General features: G+C 43.4%; 1 protein-coding gene across 1 annotated transcript in view; it reads left to right on the plus strand.

The window, feature by feature from the left end:
* The window catches only part of rspo1 (R-spondin 1), a 282583-nt gene that overhangs the window by 177628 nt on the left and 89621 nt on the right, over nucleotides 1-15334 (plus strand). Inside the window, exons 4-5 of the mRNA XM_033045492.1 lie at nucleotides 872-1021; nucleotides 4582-4770. Coding sequence (XP_032901383.1) covers nucleotides 872-1021; nucleotides 4582-4770 — 339 coding nt within the window. The remainder of the gene's footprint in view (nucleotides 1-871; nucleotides 1022-4581; nucleotides 4771-15334) is intronic.

Consider the following 15334-nt stretch of genomic DNA (forward strand, 5'->3'; position numbering starts at 1 on the left):
CCTAATGGTTGTATGGAAGAAGCTGCTACTGAACCTGGACATTACAGTTTTCAGGCTCCTGTACCTTCTTGCCAATGGCAGGGATGAAATGAGTGTGTAGCCAGAGTAGTGTGGGTCTCTGATGATGCTGCCTGCCTTTTTGAGGCAGCCACTCCTGTCAACCCCTTCCATGGTGGGGAGGTCATGATGATGGACTGGGCAGTGTTCACTACCTCACTAATGCAACTTTTTTTGTTTCTGGGCGTTTTGAGTTGCTGAACCAGGCTGTGATGCAACCAATCTATATGTTCTCCATTGTACACCGATGGAAGTTCAAGAGAGTATCCATTGACATAGGAAATCTCCGCAGTCTTCTAAAGAAGTAGCGGTGTTGACGGGCTTTCTTAATGATTGCATCAATGTGCTGGGTCCAGGACAGATCTTCAGAGCTTGCCCTGGATTTGACTTTGATTCTCCGTCACCACCATTGATGAAGACAGATTTGTGGATCCTCGAACCTACTCTATGTCAACAATCAGTTCATTCGATTCACTGCTGATTATACTGGAGAAGGATGCAAAATGGTATAACCTGCAGAAGAGTTGGATGTGATTTATGGTGACTTCAAGCTTTCCGCATTTTGCTGTGTATGTGAAATAACTGCATTACCAACACACAAGGGCAAGCCATGCTTGCAAAGTTAGTTTTGAAAGAAACTGTCAAATGAATGAACAAAAGAGCATTGTTTATCAAAGACGTCAGAATGTTTGTGTGATCATGCCCGAAAAACATTGAATATTGGTTAATGTTAAGTCTGCATTGGATTGTGTCCCTTTTATTACATGGAAGCTCCAACTACCAGCTAAGAATGTTCTTGTCATTATCTTTGCAGAATGCAAAATTGAAAACTGTGAGGCCTGCTTTAGCAGGAACTTTTGTACTAAATGTAAAGAAAAGCTGTACCTGCACAGAGGGAAGTGTTATGACAGCTGTCCAGAGGGGTTTGCAGCCACGAATGGCACCATGGAGTGTAATCACGCTGGTAAGTGCTGCACTGGTGGATTCTACTTCCATTGACACCTTCTGCTGAATATTGGGCCTGGACGTCAAATAAGTGGGACCAGGTTTGGAATCCACCCCAGAAGCCGCATTTTAGAGTGGGATGAGAATAGGAGATGTCCGAATGGTAACACTGAAATTGGGCTGAATGATTGTTTGAACAATGTTAGGTGTGACTCAGGAATGTCCGGTTCCAAAGGTGGACGTTAGAAGTTGTCCAAAGCAACCCCAACATTTAAATTGGTTTAAAGATGATGAGCAAGAGATTCTGAGGGATAGTTTATACAGGCATTTGGATGGGAAAGGGCTGATTAGAGATAATCAGCGTGGTTTTGTATGTGGGAGGTAGTGTCTCACAAATCTGATTGATTTTTTTGAAGATGTGACCAAAATGTTTGATGAGGGCAGAGCTGTAGATGTTGTGGACGTGGATTTCAGTAAGGCATTCGACAAGGTTCCGCAAGGTGGGCTGCTCTGGAAGGTTAGATCGCATGGGATCAAAGGTGAGATAGCTGAATGGATAGAAAATTGGCTCCATGGAAGGAAGCAGAAGGTGATGGTGGAAGGTTGCTTCTCAGACTGGATGCCTGTGACTAGTGGTGTGCCTCAGTGTTTGGTATTGGGCCCGTTACTGTTTGTCATCTACATCAATGATTTGGGTGAGAACATACAGAGAAAGATTAGCAGGTTTGTGGTTTTCAGATATTGAAGATGGTTGTGAAAGATTGCAGCAGGATCTGGATCGATTGGCCAGGTGGGCGGAGGAATGGTTGATGGAATTTAATTCAGAGAAGTGTGAGGTGTTGCATTTTGGGATGTCGAACAAGGGCAGGACCTACACAGTTAATGGTAGGCTTCTGGGTAGTGTTGTAGAGCAGAGGGCTCTAGGAGTGCAGGTGCATGGTTCCTTGAAGGTCGAGTCGCAAGTGGACAAGGTGGTCAAAAAGACTTTTGGCACGTTGACCTTCATCAGTCAGAGTATTGAGTATAGAAGTTGCGAGGTCATGTTGCAGTTGTATAAGACGTTGGTGAGACAGCATTTAGAATATTGTGTTCAATTCTGGGCACCACGCTATAGAGAAGATATTGTCAAGCTTGAAAGGGTTCAGAAAAGATTTACGAGGATGTTGCCAGGACTAGAGTGTGTGAGCTATAGGGAGAGGTTGAGTAGGCTGGGTCTCTATTCCTTGGAGCATCGGAGGGTGAGGGGAGATCTTATAGAGGTGTACAAAATCATGAGAGGAATAGATCGGGTAGATGCACAGCGTCTTTTGCCCAGAGTAGGGGAATCAAGGACCAGAGGACACACTGTAGGTTCAAGGTGAAGGGGAAAAGATTTAATAGGAATCTGAGGGGTAACGTTTTCACACCAAGGGTGGTGGATGTATGGAACAAGCTGCCAGAGGAGGTTGTTGAGGCTGGGACTACCCTATCGTTTAAGAAACAGTTAGACAGGTACATGGATAGGACAAGTTTGGAGGATTACAGACCAAGCACAGGAAAGTGGGACTAGTGTAGCTGGGACATTGTTGGCTGGTGTGATCAAGTTGGGCTGAAGGGCCTGTTTCCACACTGTATCACTCTATGATTGTGTGAACCTCATAATATAACAGAAGAACCTCTAAAACATAGCAATCACTTTCCTGAATAAACTGCAGAATCACAGATTCCAAACAATTAATTAGCATTATGCAACTGGAAAGAATCTATGTCTACATGCCACTGATTTCAAATCTGGAATTGGAAAAATGTTACACCCTCTAATTTTACTCGAGATGGTATATGCTAATGTGTCTTGATTCAGCGGTGGTGATTAGGTGGCGTAGAGTTGCTGCCTTACAGAACCAGAGACCCGGGTTTGATCCTGACTATGGATGCCGTCTGTATGGAGTTTGTATGTTCTCCCCGTGTCCTGCCTGTATTTTCACTGGGTGCTCCAGTTTCCTCCCACACTCAAAAGACATACAGGTTTGTAGGTTAATTGGCTTTGGTAAAGATTGTAAATTGTCCCCAGTGTGTTGGATAGTGCTAATCTACAGGGATCGCTGGTCAGCGCAGACACATGGGCCGAAGGGCCTGTTTCCACACTGTATCTGTAAACTTAATTAAACTAAACTACTTAATCATTGAGCACCACAGTTTGTTTTCATAGTTAGAGTAATACAGCAGGGCCCAACATCTATGCAGACCATGCTGCCCCAGTTTGTGGCCGTGTTCGGTCCATATCCCACTAAACCTTTCCTATCCATGAACTCGTCCAAGTATTATTTAAATCTTGTTATTGTACCCGCCTCAACCACCTCTTTTGGCAGCTCGTTCCACATACTCACCACTGTCTGTGTGATAAAGTTGCCCCTCAGGTTACTTTGTCTTTCCCCTCTCATTTTAAACCTATGTCCAAATTACAGCATATAATCCTCCAACATTTTCGCCACCTCCAACGTGATCCCACTACTGGCCACATCTTTCCATCTCCACCCCTTTCTGCTTTCCGCAGAGATCGTTCCCACCAAAACTCCCAGGTCAACTCGTCCCTTCCCACCCAATCCACCGCCTCCCCAGATACTTTCCCCAGCAACCACAGGTGATGCAACACCTGTCTTTTTACCTCCCCCTTCGACTCCATCCAAGGACCCAAGCAGTCTTTCCAGGTGAGGCAGAGGTTCACTTGCACCTCCTCCAACCTCATCCACTGTATCCAGGTGTCAACTTCTCTACATCGGCGAGATCAAGCACAGGCTCGGCAATCATTTCACTGAACACCTCCAGTCTGTCTAAACTTACCTGATCTCCCGGTTGCTCAGCACTTCAACTCCCCCTCCCATTCCCAATCTGACCTTTCCATCCTGGGCCTCCTCCATTGTCAGAGTGAGGCCCAGCGCAAATTGGAGGAACAGCACGTCATATTTCGGGTCTCGACTTGAAACGTCGCCTATTCCTCTCTCCATAGATGCTGCCTCACCCGCTGAGTTCTTTCAGCATTTTTGTCAACCTTCATATTTCGCTTGGGTAGTTTACACCCCAGCAGTATGAACATTGACTTCTCTAACTTCAGATAGCCCTCGCTTTCCCTCTCTATCCCCTCCCCCTTCCCAGTTCTCCCACCAGTCTTACTGTCTCCAACTACATTCTATTTTTGTCCCGCACACTCCCCTGACAATCAGTCTGAAGAAGGGTCTCGAGCTGAAACGCCACCCATTTCCTTCTCTCCAGAGATGCAGCCTCTCTCGCTGAGTTACTACAGCATTTTGTGTCTACCTACGATTTAACCCCATGTCCTCTGGTTCTTAATTCCCCTACTCTTTGCAATCATCTTACCTATTCCCTTCATGCTTTTTGCTCAACGTCACCCTATCGCTCAGGCCCTTGAGCCCTGGCAACATCCTTGTTACAATTTTTGATTATTAAAAATCCACAAATTTAGCAATGTTTTCAGATATGCTCTTGTGTAGAAAATGGCTATTCTGATACTTAGACCAGTCCTTTATCAATAACATTTTGCTTTTTTATGTATCGTAACCTTCACTTCTTAATGTTTGACAGCTCACTGTGAACTGAGTGAGTGGAGTGCCTGGGGTCCATGTACCAAGCGAGAGAAGTTATGTGGTTTCAAAAGAGGCACTAAAACAAGGACCAGACAAGTGCTCCAAAAGCCTTTGTCAGAAGACATGACGTGCCCCCCAGTCAGCGAGAGCAGAAGTTGCACAGTCCAGAGAAAGCCTTGCTCCAACGGTAAGTAAAGAAATGATCTCAAATGATTTTCACAATCAGCCCCACTGCACCCATTTAAGTAGTGCTAATGATTTGTGAATATTGACAGAGTGCTCCCTGGAGCACAGCATCGTTGTGCAACTTTCTTCCGGTACAAAGCACAATAGCCTATCTGGGAAGTGGAAAAAATGTTGGTTGCAAATGTTGGTTTGCAAAACACAAAGTGCTGTAGTGACTCGGCGGGTCAGGCAGCATCTCTGGAGAACATGGATAGTGACGTTTTGGGCCGGGATCCTTCTGCAGACTGATAGTAGGGAGGAGGGGGTGAGAGAAAGCTGGAAGATAAGAGGAGAGGACAAAGCCTCGCATGCAAATGGCTGATACAGGTGAGGGAGGGAGGGGTTGACAGGCAGCTTCTTCAGACTCAGCTGATCTGATCTAGGTTTGGGTTTAGATTTAGTTTCATTATTGGCATGTGTACCAAAGTAGAGTGAAAAACTTTGTTTTGCACCCTATCCAAACAGATCAGATATACTATACATAAATATAATCGAATCAAACTCAAGTAAAATAGATAGAGCAAAGGGGAAGAAACAGAGACCAGAATATAGTTCTCAGCATTGTAGTGCATCAGTACTATAGACAAAGTCCAATGTCACAAAGGGATAGAGGTAGAGGGGTAGTACCTTAACTTATAGAAGGACTGATCAGAAGCCTGATAACAGAGGGGCAGCTGTTCATGAGTCTAGAACTGTGCACTTTCAAGCTTCTGTAACTTCTGCCAAATGGAAGCAGGCAGAAGAAGGAATAACTGGGGTGGGACAAATCTTTGATTATGTTGGCTGCTTTTCCAAGGCAGCATGGTGTAGGTGGAGTCAATGGTGGGAAGCCTGTTGTGTGTGATAAACTGGGCGACATCTACAACTTTCTTTGTGATTGTCCACATCTTGCCTGCTGAGGAATTAGTGAATTATTAAAGATTTTTCATCGTTAATACGTGTCACTCAACCAACTCCACGGCATTTGGATGGGGAATTGGGAAAAGATTGGGGCCAATGAGAGAATAATCCTAGTCAGAACTATCCGAGAGGGAAATTGGCGGGTCTATGTCTGTCTGCAATTTAACTCCCTGTCTGATTATATTATTTACTAGACCAACTGAGCAACAGGTTTTGCCCGTTTGAAATAAAATATTGCCCTTGGATGACAAATCTATTACAATTTACCACTTGGTAAATTATCTCAAATGATAATATCAAAACATGCATCCTAACTTAACTATTTATGAAATTTTAGCTCAAAGAAAATATCATTAACACACATTCATGCTAGTACCTTACCTGTAGTACCATGGGCTCCTACCTTGTTTATCAGCTTCATGTTTGGCACCATATCAAAGGCTTTCCAAAACCTGTCCTGCTTGTTGCTTCCTGAAAGAATTACAACATATTTGTCAGGCAAGATCTCCCTTTAACAAAGTCATGCTGACTTGGCCTGTTATATCATATGCTTTCAAGTACCCCAAAACCTCATCCTTAATAATGGACTCTTAAATTTTACCCACCATGGAAGTGCGACTAACTAGCATATGTTTCCCTGTATATTCCTGACTCTAGTGATGCTTGAAAGATTACTACTAATGCCTCCACAATCTCAACAGCTACCTCTTTCAGAACCCTGGGGTGTAGTCCATCAGGTACAGGTGACATCCACCTTCAGACCTTTCAGCTTCCCAAGCACCTTCTCCTCAGTAATAGTGACTGCACTCACTTCTGTTTTATGTACATTCACTGTTAAGACAGATGCAAAAACGTATTCATTTCATCCGCCAATTTTTTGTTTCCTATTACTAATTCTCCAATGTCATTTTCCAGTGGTCTAATGTTCACTCTTGCTTCTCTTTAACTCTTTTATATCTCAAAAAACGTTGGCATCCTCTTCTATGTTATTGGCTAGCTTATCTTCATATTTCATTTTGCTTTTGCTTGTATGCTGCCTTTGACTTCCTTAGTCAAACACGGTAGACTTATTCTTCCCTTAGTATGTTTCTTCCTCTTTGGGATGAATAGATCCTGCATCTTCTGAATTACTCCTAGAAACTCCTGCTATTGCTGCTCCACTGTCATTCCTGCTAGAGACCATTTCCAATCAACTTCTCCATCATGCTTTTGTAGTTACCGTTACTCAACAGTAATACTGACACATCTGATTCCAGCTTCTCCCTCTCAAACTGCACATTGAATTCTATCATATTATGATCATTGCCTCCTAGCGACTCCCTAATCAAGTCTGGGGCGTTACACAACCCCAGGAGAGTGTAGTACCATGCAAAAGCTGTGGACTACTGCAGGAAAGCTGTTTTCCGTTGTACTCTAATGTCTTGTGATAAACTTCAACAGACAATTTGCTTACTTCATATCTACATTATCTTTTTATAGTAAACTAAATTGGCTCCAACATCACCATTACATGCCCTTCACCCTTCCACAAAGCGCTGGTCTCCTATTCCCCATCATCACCCCGTCACCAAATCCACATCTCCATCGAGTCCTTTTCCCATTCCCAATATCTCCAATATCAACCCACATCATCCCTCCATTTCCAGTTTCCCAACATCTCCAACAACCCACTTCGTGGTGTACAGTAGAGAGCATATTGTCGGGTTGTGTCATGGCCTCGTTTGGCAACTAGAACGCCCAGGAATGAAGAAGATTGCAAAAAGTGGTGAACACTGCCCGGTGCATCGCGGGTTCTGACCTCCCCACCATCGAAGGGATTTACAAGAGTCGCTGCCACGAAAACTGTCATGTCCACATTCATTAGCAGCTTCCCTACAACCATCAGACTATTACAACCTCCAGATGGGCTCCAAACTATATACACTTGGGGACATTGTTTTTACACTAGTATTAGACACTAATAATGACACTAAAATAGACACTAATATTGCCTATGTACTTGTCTGTTTTATAATATATATTGAACTTGTTACAGAGCACTTTGTTTACATATCTGTGCTGCTGCAAGTAAGAATGTAATTGTTCCGTTTTGGAACATATGACAATAAAACACTCTTGACTCTTGACATCACCCTGATTTCCATTCTCCCAGCATCTCCAGTATCAACCGCATCACCCTTTACCAATATCCCCCTGTATCAAGCCACACTACCACTAAATGCTGCTCCACCACTCCTGATGACCTTCTCCTTTGGGTGCACTGGAATCTATGGACATGTGTATTTGATCCAAATGAATATGCTTTCTCACTGTGTGTGTGCGTGGTAACCTAATGGTTAATGTGGTGGTCTAGCATCTGAAGGACTACCTCACAGTCAGAAACTATGAAGGTGATTTAAATAAATTGCTCTTAATTGTCCATCACTGGAAAACTGTCTTAAAATGTTTAATCTCTGATAAATTCCAATTAATTCACTGGTATCCTTTGCAATGTTTGTCTTCCTTGACGCGTGTGGCTCCAACTCCATATTGTGTAGGAAGGAACTGCAGACATGGCTGTCTGAAGAAGGGTCTCGACCCGAAATATCACCCATACCTTATCTCCAGAGATGATGCCCATCCCGCTGAGTTACTCCAGCATTTTGTATCTACCAAGGAAATGCAGATGCTGGTTTAAGCTGAAGATAGATGCAAAAAGCTAGAGTAAATCAGCGGTACAGGCAGCATCTCTGGAGAGAAGGAATGGGTGACGTTTCGAGTCGAGACCCAGTTGCATATTCCTGACTGTGTCAGGGTAAGTAGAGGGCTCTATCAATGCCGTCTCCCCATCATTGTCTAGATCCCAAAGAACTAAAGTGTAAATATTTCACCCGTTCTTGCTGAGCAGGAGGTGAATTAGGGGCCATGTGAATTCTTGGTTGAGTGTTTGGAACTGATCCTCTGTCTAATAACATTGCAGTTGCAACATACCAAAAAAAGCTCTTGTTATACTGAATATTCAGTGTAATAAGATCTGTCATTCTAGAAATTCCATCTCAATGTTGTTTTCAATTTCAGTCAGTATTTAGTGTGAGAGGGGCTTCAGGGGAGACAGGAGAAGGTTAAAGGGGAATGCTGAATAACTGAGACTTCTCTTTGTCTTGTACCTCCACCAGGCTATAACGTGTATTCTTTCTGCTGTTCCCTGCGGGGATCAAAAACTTCCGTACAAATTTATGGGGCTCTGAGAAATAATTGCTTTTGCCAGATTTCCTTGCGGAAAATAGTTAACACTGCTTCTGTGAGGCCAATAAAAAGGTTTGGTATGATGGGAGGTCCTTATTAATAGGTCACTTGGTGTGCATGGGCTTGTATAATTTTATTATGCATGCAGCAGAATATCAGACTCAAGATGCTAGACTTGCCAAAGCTTCCTTTCATTAATTTTGGCTCCACATGGTCAAATACCTCTCTAGAGCCATAACATCCGCATGAAAACAGTGATTATCAGCTACAACCAGTAACAACAGCCTAAATCCCTTGTCTACAAACAGAATGCTTTGCTGGATGATGTGCATATTAAAACAATAGCAGTTGATATAATATCAGCAAATACTATGTTAAACATCTTGCACACGTCATTTACCCTGTTTAAAATGACATCTCTAATCTTTATTGGAGTGTATGTAGAATGGAGTAGGTCTTATGGATAGATCTATTTCTAACTCAATTGTCTTTAGCATACATGAAGTGTGATGTAGTCACGTCACTGACCAACTGTTTTTAAGCAGTTTTTTTTAATGGTCAGCCTGTAGGTGATGATGGGTGAGGATATTATCATAGACTCATAGAAAGATACAGCAGGCACGGGTTATTGATTGGGGACGATCAGCCATGATCACAATGAGCGGTGCTGGCTCGAAGGGCCGAATGGCCTCCTCCTGCACCTATTTTCTATGTTTCTATGAAAGCAAGTGTTTAAGCCCAGGGTTCACGCCAGCCATCAACCACCCGTTTATACTAACCCTGCATTATTCTCCATACATTATCATCAACTCCAATACATTCTATGGCTCATCTACATACCAGGAGCAATAGACAGTAGCTAACAGAGCATCAGAAGGGGAAGACATAAACTGCACACATACAGCACCCTAGGTCAGGTTTCAACCTGAGTCTCTGGTGCTCTGAGTCGGTGCTGCTGTACTGCCCTCAGTTATTATTAGGTGCGATTTTGTGTTTCATTCTGAGTAAATCATTCCATTCGCTAGAAAAGAATTGATGCTGGGGAAAGCTCAATTTTGGATTATAGATGAGAAATTTACCAAAACATATGTCAAGCCATTCTGATTATTTCATTGAATCTTTAAGTACAAATTTCTAGTCATTATTCTAGATTACTCCACATCTCCTTTCTAAAGATACATCATTTTATGCTGAGGCTGTTCCTCTGGTTCTGGACTTTCTCATGAGTGGCAACATCCTCTCCACATCCATTCCATTTAGGCCTTTCATTATCCAGTAGGTTTTAATGAGATCCCTCCTCATCCTTATAAACTCTGGCGATTACAGGCCCCAAGTCATCTAATGCTCCTCATATCTCCGACGAGCTATATTATAACTTTAGAGAGATGAATGTAAAATAAAATATAACCTTGATAAATATGAAATGATATATTTCAGAGAAAATATACATTATTAAATCTAGAAACAACAGAGCTGCTGTTTTGACTTTGTTTAAACGGGGACTGGTTTAGATATCTGTAGAAAAGGAAATCTCGAGTCCAAGGTTTCACAAAAGGAGACATCAACATCTAGACCAAAGATGCAACATTAAACCTGCACACATCATTATTTAGGCTGCATTTAGAACAAAGTGAGTTTTGGATGCTTCAGAAAAGATGTCCAAGCCAATACAGGATTCACAAGTTTGATAGCAGTGATTTGAAGTTTTAACTGAGTGTCTTACATGAAAACGGAGAAATTAAAGAGAGTTTGTGACAGAATGATGAAACTTACGAGGCTGTCTTATAAAATAAATTGGGCAAATGTAGATAAGCTAAATGCATTGATTGATCTGCTAGTAATGAGATAATGAAACTTTTACGGGAGGCACGGTGGTGCAACGCCTTACAGCGCTTGCAGTGCCGGAGACCCGGGTTCGATCCTGACTACAGGTGCTTGTCTGTACGGAGTCTTATGTTCTCCCAGTGACTGGGTGGGTTTTCATCGAGATCTTTGGTTTCCTCCCACACTCCAAACACGTACAAGTTTGTAGGTTAAATGGCTTGGTTTAAATGTAAATTGTCTCTGGTGTGCGTAGAATATTGTTAATGTGCGGGGATCGCTGGTCGGTGCGGACTCGGACTCGGAAAGCTGGAAATAGAATCCTCAACACGTAATTCAAAATCCAAATAATTAAATATTGAAATAGAGGAAAGATATGGATAAACATAATAAAATAGAGAACATATTCAGAGAATTGCCTAGACTCTGTCTGCATTACCAGACTCATCTGACATTCAGCGTCTATTGAGCTCACAGAGTTAAGCGTACATCAATGTCCTAAACAGCTTTTATTTACTCCTCAGGAATGTGCAGTACAAGAGCTCTCTGTTACACAATAATTCATAGTTTAGTAATAACATAAATCCATAAATATAAACATACTTGCTGATATTGTATATTACTGTCATTTTGTATATTTAGGCAAAAGAAAACAGAGGAACTGTGAAATAGGTTTTAACAAAATGCCAAATGTTTTGGAAGGGAATTAATATTTTTGATAAAATTCCAAAAAGGGGGTGATATTTTGAAATAACAATGATTGTTTCCAATCAATACCACTGACAACACAAGGGACATACTGGGCTATATCAGTGACTGACTGACCCACTGGAGCCTCACAGCTCCAGCTCAATCCTGACCTCTGGCTGCTGTCTATGTGGAATTTGCACCTTCTCACTATGACCATATGAAGTTACCCTGGGCACTTCAGTTTCTTCTCATGTCCAAAACACATCTGCGTTGTTAGGTTGAAAAAAAGACATAAAGTGCTGGAGTAATTTAGCAGGTCAGGCAGCATTTCTGCTGAACATGGATAGGTGATGTTTGTTTGAGATCAGGACCCTTCTTGAAACAGTGGTGGATAGAGTGTAGGTACCTGAAATCCTCATTGGGCCCAAACTGGGAGGTCTGGTGACGGAACTGGAGGTTATTTGAAGAAGGGACCTGACCTGAAACGCCACCTATCCATGTTCTCCAGAAATGCTACCATACTCACTTTGCATCTTTTTTGTAAACCAGCATCTGCAGTTCCTTGTTTCTACCTCTGTGGTGTTAGGTTAATTGCTTCTATTATGTAGGCAAACCACAGAATACGAGTGTAGCTGGTGGGAATAAAGGGAGAATGAAATGAGATTAGTGTATGAAAGTGTATGAGAATGAAATGAGATTTGGCATCTGATGGTCTACATGGACTCTGGGCTGTGACTGGTTTTATGCTCTCTGTTTTTGGAAACAGTGGTGAGTAAGCTGGAGAATAATTCTCCATCTATTATATGGGGAGAAGGCAGGAACGGGGCACTGATTGTGGATGATCAGCCATGATCACATTCAATGCTGGTGCTGGCTCGAAGGGCCCAATGGCCTACTCCTGCACCCATTGTCTATTGTCTATAATTGGGGATGGATTTGAAGTACCCACACAAACACAATCTGTTCAACAAATAAAAATAAACAACAAAACCATGGTGTGTGTGATCAGGCCCATTTGCCAAGTCTTCGAATATTGTACAGTCTTCCGACTGTAAGCAATCCTGGAGTCGTTCCTCTGCCTCTCCTGGCCAGCTCTGTGCAGTCCTGACTGTTGAGTACACATTGGAGTTACAAGCAGCTTAAAATCTTTATATTTCTCAAGACGTTGATGAATGTACTGTACCTTCTGAGATATATTTTGGTTTAAACAAAATTAGGTTGAAGACCTCTACTATTCAGCACAGAACTGATTGTGGTTGTGAACATGGAATCAAAGAGGAAAGAACAGATTGGACATTTGAGTTCAGTGCAACTATTTCTGCAGAAGAACAATGTCAGTGTGAGGAAAGATTTCCTCTTTCACCAAAACAAAGAGACAAAGGGCTGGAGTAACTCAACGGGTCAGGCAGCATCTCTGCAGAACATGGATAGATAATGTTTTGGGTTAGAACCCTTCTTCTGAATCCGACGAAGAGTCATGACCCAAATCATCATCTATCCTTGTTTTTTAGAGATGCTGTGTTACCTGCTGAGTTACTCCTGCACTTTGTGTATTGTTTTATAAACTAGCCCCTGCAGTTCCTTGCTTCTACATTTTCTAGTTTCACAAAGCAGATGGTGATTTACTGAGGGAATTACCTTAACATTCTAGAATGAATTAAAATGAGGTAGGATTCACTCCATTATATTATTACCCAAGCATGACAATATACCAGTGCATTTAATTGGGCTAACAGTTGTAACTTCAATGTAAAAAAAGGGCTATTTGATGCATTTAGTTTTCATAAATGTCCTTGATTCATTGTCTGAGCTTTACTCATAAGCAGGAGTTCGGCATCCTTTTCACAATCGGTCCACACAGGCGGTAGAAAGGTAGTGTTTAAATGAGGCCCAGGTGACAAACTGAGGTTACAATTGGACCGGTGATACGGAGCAATATTAACTGACTTGGAGCAGGGAAGCCACTGTTCCAACCTATTGTTAATTTAATTTAGTTTAGAGATACAGCACGGAAACAGCCTCATCCGGCCACTGAGTCCACGCCGACCAGCGATCCCCACACATTAACACTATCCTACACACACAAGGGACAATTTACTCTTATACCAAGCCAATTAACCCACAAACCTGTACGTCTTTGTAGTGTGGGAGGAAACTGTAGATCTCGGGGAAAATCCACGCAGTCATGGGGAGAACGTGCAAACTCCGTACAGACAGCACCCATAGTCGGATCGAACCTGGGTCTCCGGTGCTACAAGCGCTGTAAGGCAACAACTCTACCGCTGCACCATCTTGTCGTCCTGGTCAGGAAAATGATCAGGAAATGATCAGCTGGATGATGGAGCCTGTAGGAAAGAACTGCAGATGCTGGTTTCCACCGAAGAAAGACACCGAGTGCTGGAGTAGCTTAGCAGGTCCGGCAGCATCTTTGGAGAAAAGGAATAGGTGACGTTTCGGGTCAAAACCTAAAGAAGGGTTTTGACCTGAAACCTATTCCTTTTCTCCAGAGATGCTGCCTGACCCGCTGAGTTACTCTAGTATTTTGTCTATCTTTGGATGATGGAATTGGCTGCCAAGCTCTTTACAGAGAACAGACCTTTGGGAGAGTAAATGGTCCAAGAGTAAAGTTACAGAATTCCCATGATCCAGATTACCTCCACCCAATCCCACCCTCCTGTACCAAACTCCCCTCTCTGAGACTTCTTCGAGCCCTCCACAAGTAGGTGTAGACCTTTCATTGTCTGAGTTTGTCCCGCTTGGCCGTCATTTGCGCGTAATTTACGCGGCATCATTTACGCGTCACGCATGGTGCGCATTATGTGTGCATGGTGCGTGGTGACATAGGCAGTGACACGCGGTCGCGTGCGGCGCCCCAGGAATTTGCGATGTACAAAATCTTTGCGCACCATCTGCGTGACGCGCAAATGACGGGCAAGTGTGCCAGGCCCTTAACTCACGAAAAGGTGTACAGCACCCTTTTCATAAACAGTCCTTGCGGGTGGTAGTAACGCAGCATTTAAATGAGGCTCAGGTGACATACCTTGATGGGTCAGGATGTTCCAATGCATGTGTAGGAAAGAACTGCAGTTGCTGGTTTTCACCCGATGGAGCCAACAAGCTGAAATAACTCAGCGGGTCAGGCAGCATCTCTGAAGTAAAGGAATAGATGATGTTTCGGGTCAAGACCCTTCCTCAGACTAGTTCCAATGCATCATGTCCAATCACAAAGCCCTTTACAAATTCATAACTTTTCATTTTCATTTTAAGAAAAGGAATTTGAAAAATTGTACAGTCTCCAGCAAGTTTTGGAACTGTTAGCCTAGAGGCCAAAGCGTTATACAGGTGCACAACCTTTTATCCGGAGTTCCGGAAACCGAAAAGCTCCGAAAACCGGACATTTTTTCCAGGATGTCGTCTGCACACCAAAGCTCGCGTTTGGCGCCAAACTTGACCCGAAACGACCCACGGTCAACCCAGGTCTGTACTACTGTAGCGGTTGCCTCCTCCCCGGAGACCGGGGAGACACTTAAACATCTGTAAATCATTGCTTAAATGTTAGTCAGTTAGTTTGGAGGGCTTTTATGTGGGGGGGGGGGGGTGAAGGGGGAAACATTAATTCTTAGTCCCCTACCTGGTCGGAGTATGCCTTACCGGGTCGCCGTGCAGTAAGCTCCGGAGCGCTGTGGCCGCCGACTCCCAACATCGCGGAGCTGGGGCTGCGGGCGTCTGGCCGCAGGCGGCGCCGGTTGGAACTCCGACCCCGGCAACTCTACCCCTGGCTGCGTGGCGCTCCAAATCCAGCGCCGCCTGCGGCCGGACGGTCCAGACTTTTCAAGCCGCCCGCGCTACCTATCTAATCTACGCTAAAAATCTTTCATACGGAAATCCGA

This window comes from Amblyraja radiata, chromosome 27 (assembly GCF_010909765.2).
Source record: "Amblyraja radiata isolate CabotCenter1 chromosome 27, sAmbRad1.1.pri, whole genome shotgun sequence".
NCBI lineage: Eukaryota > Metazoa > Chordata > Chondrichthyes > Rajiformes > Rajidae > Amblyraja > Amblyraja radiata.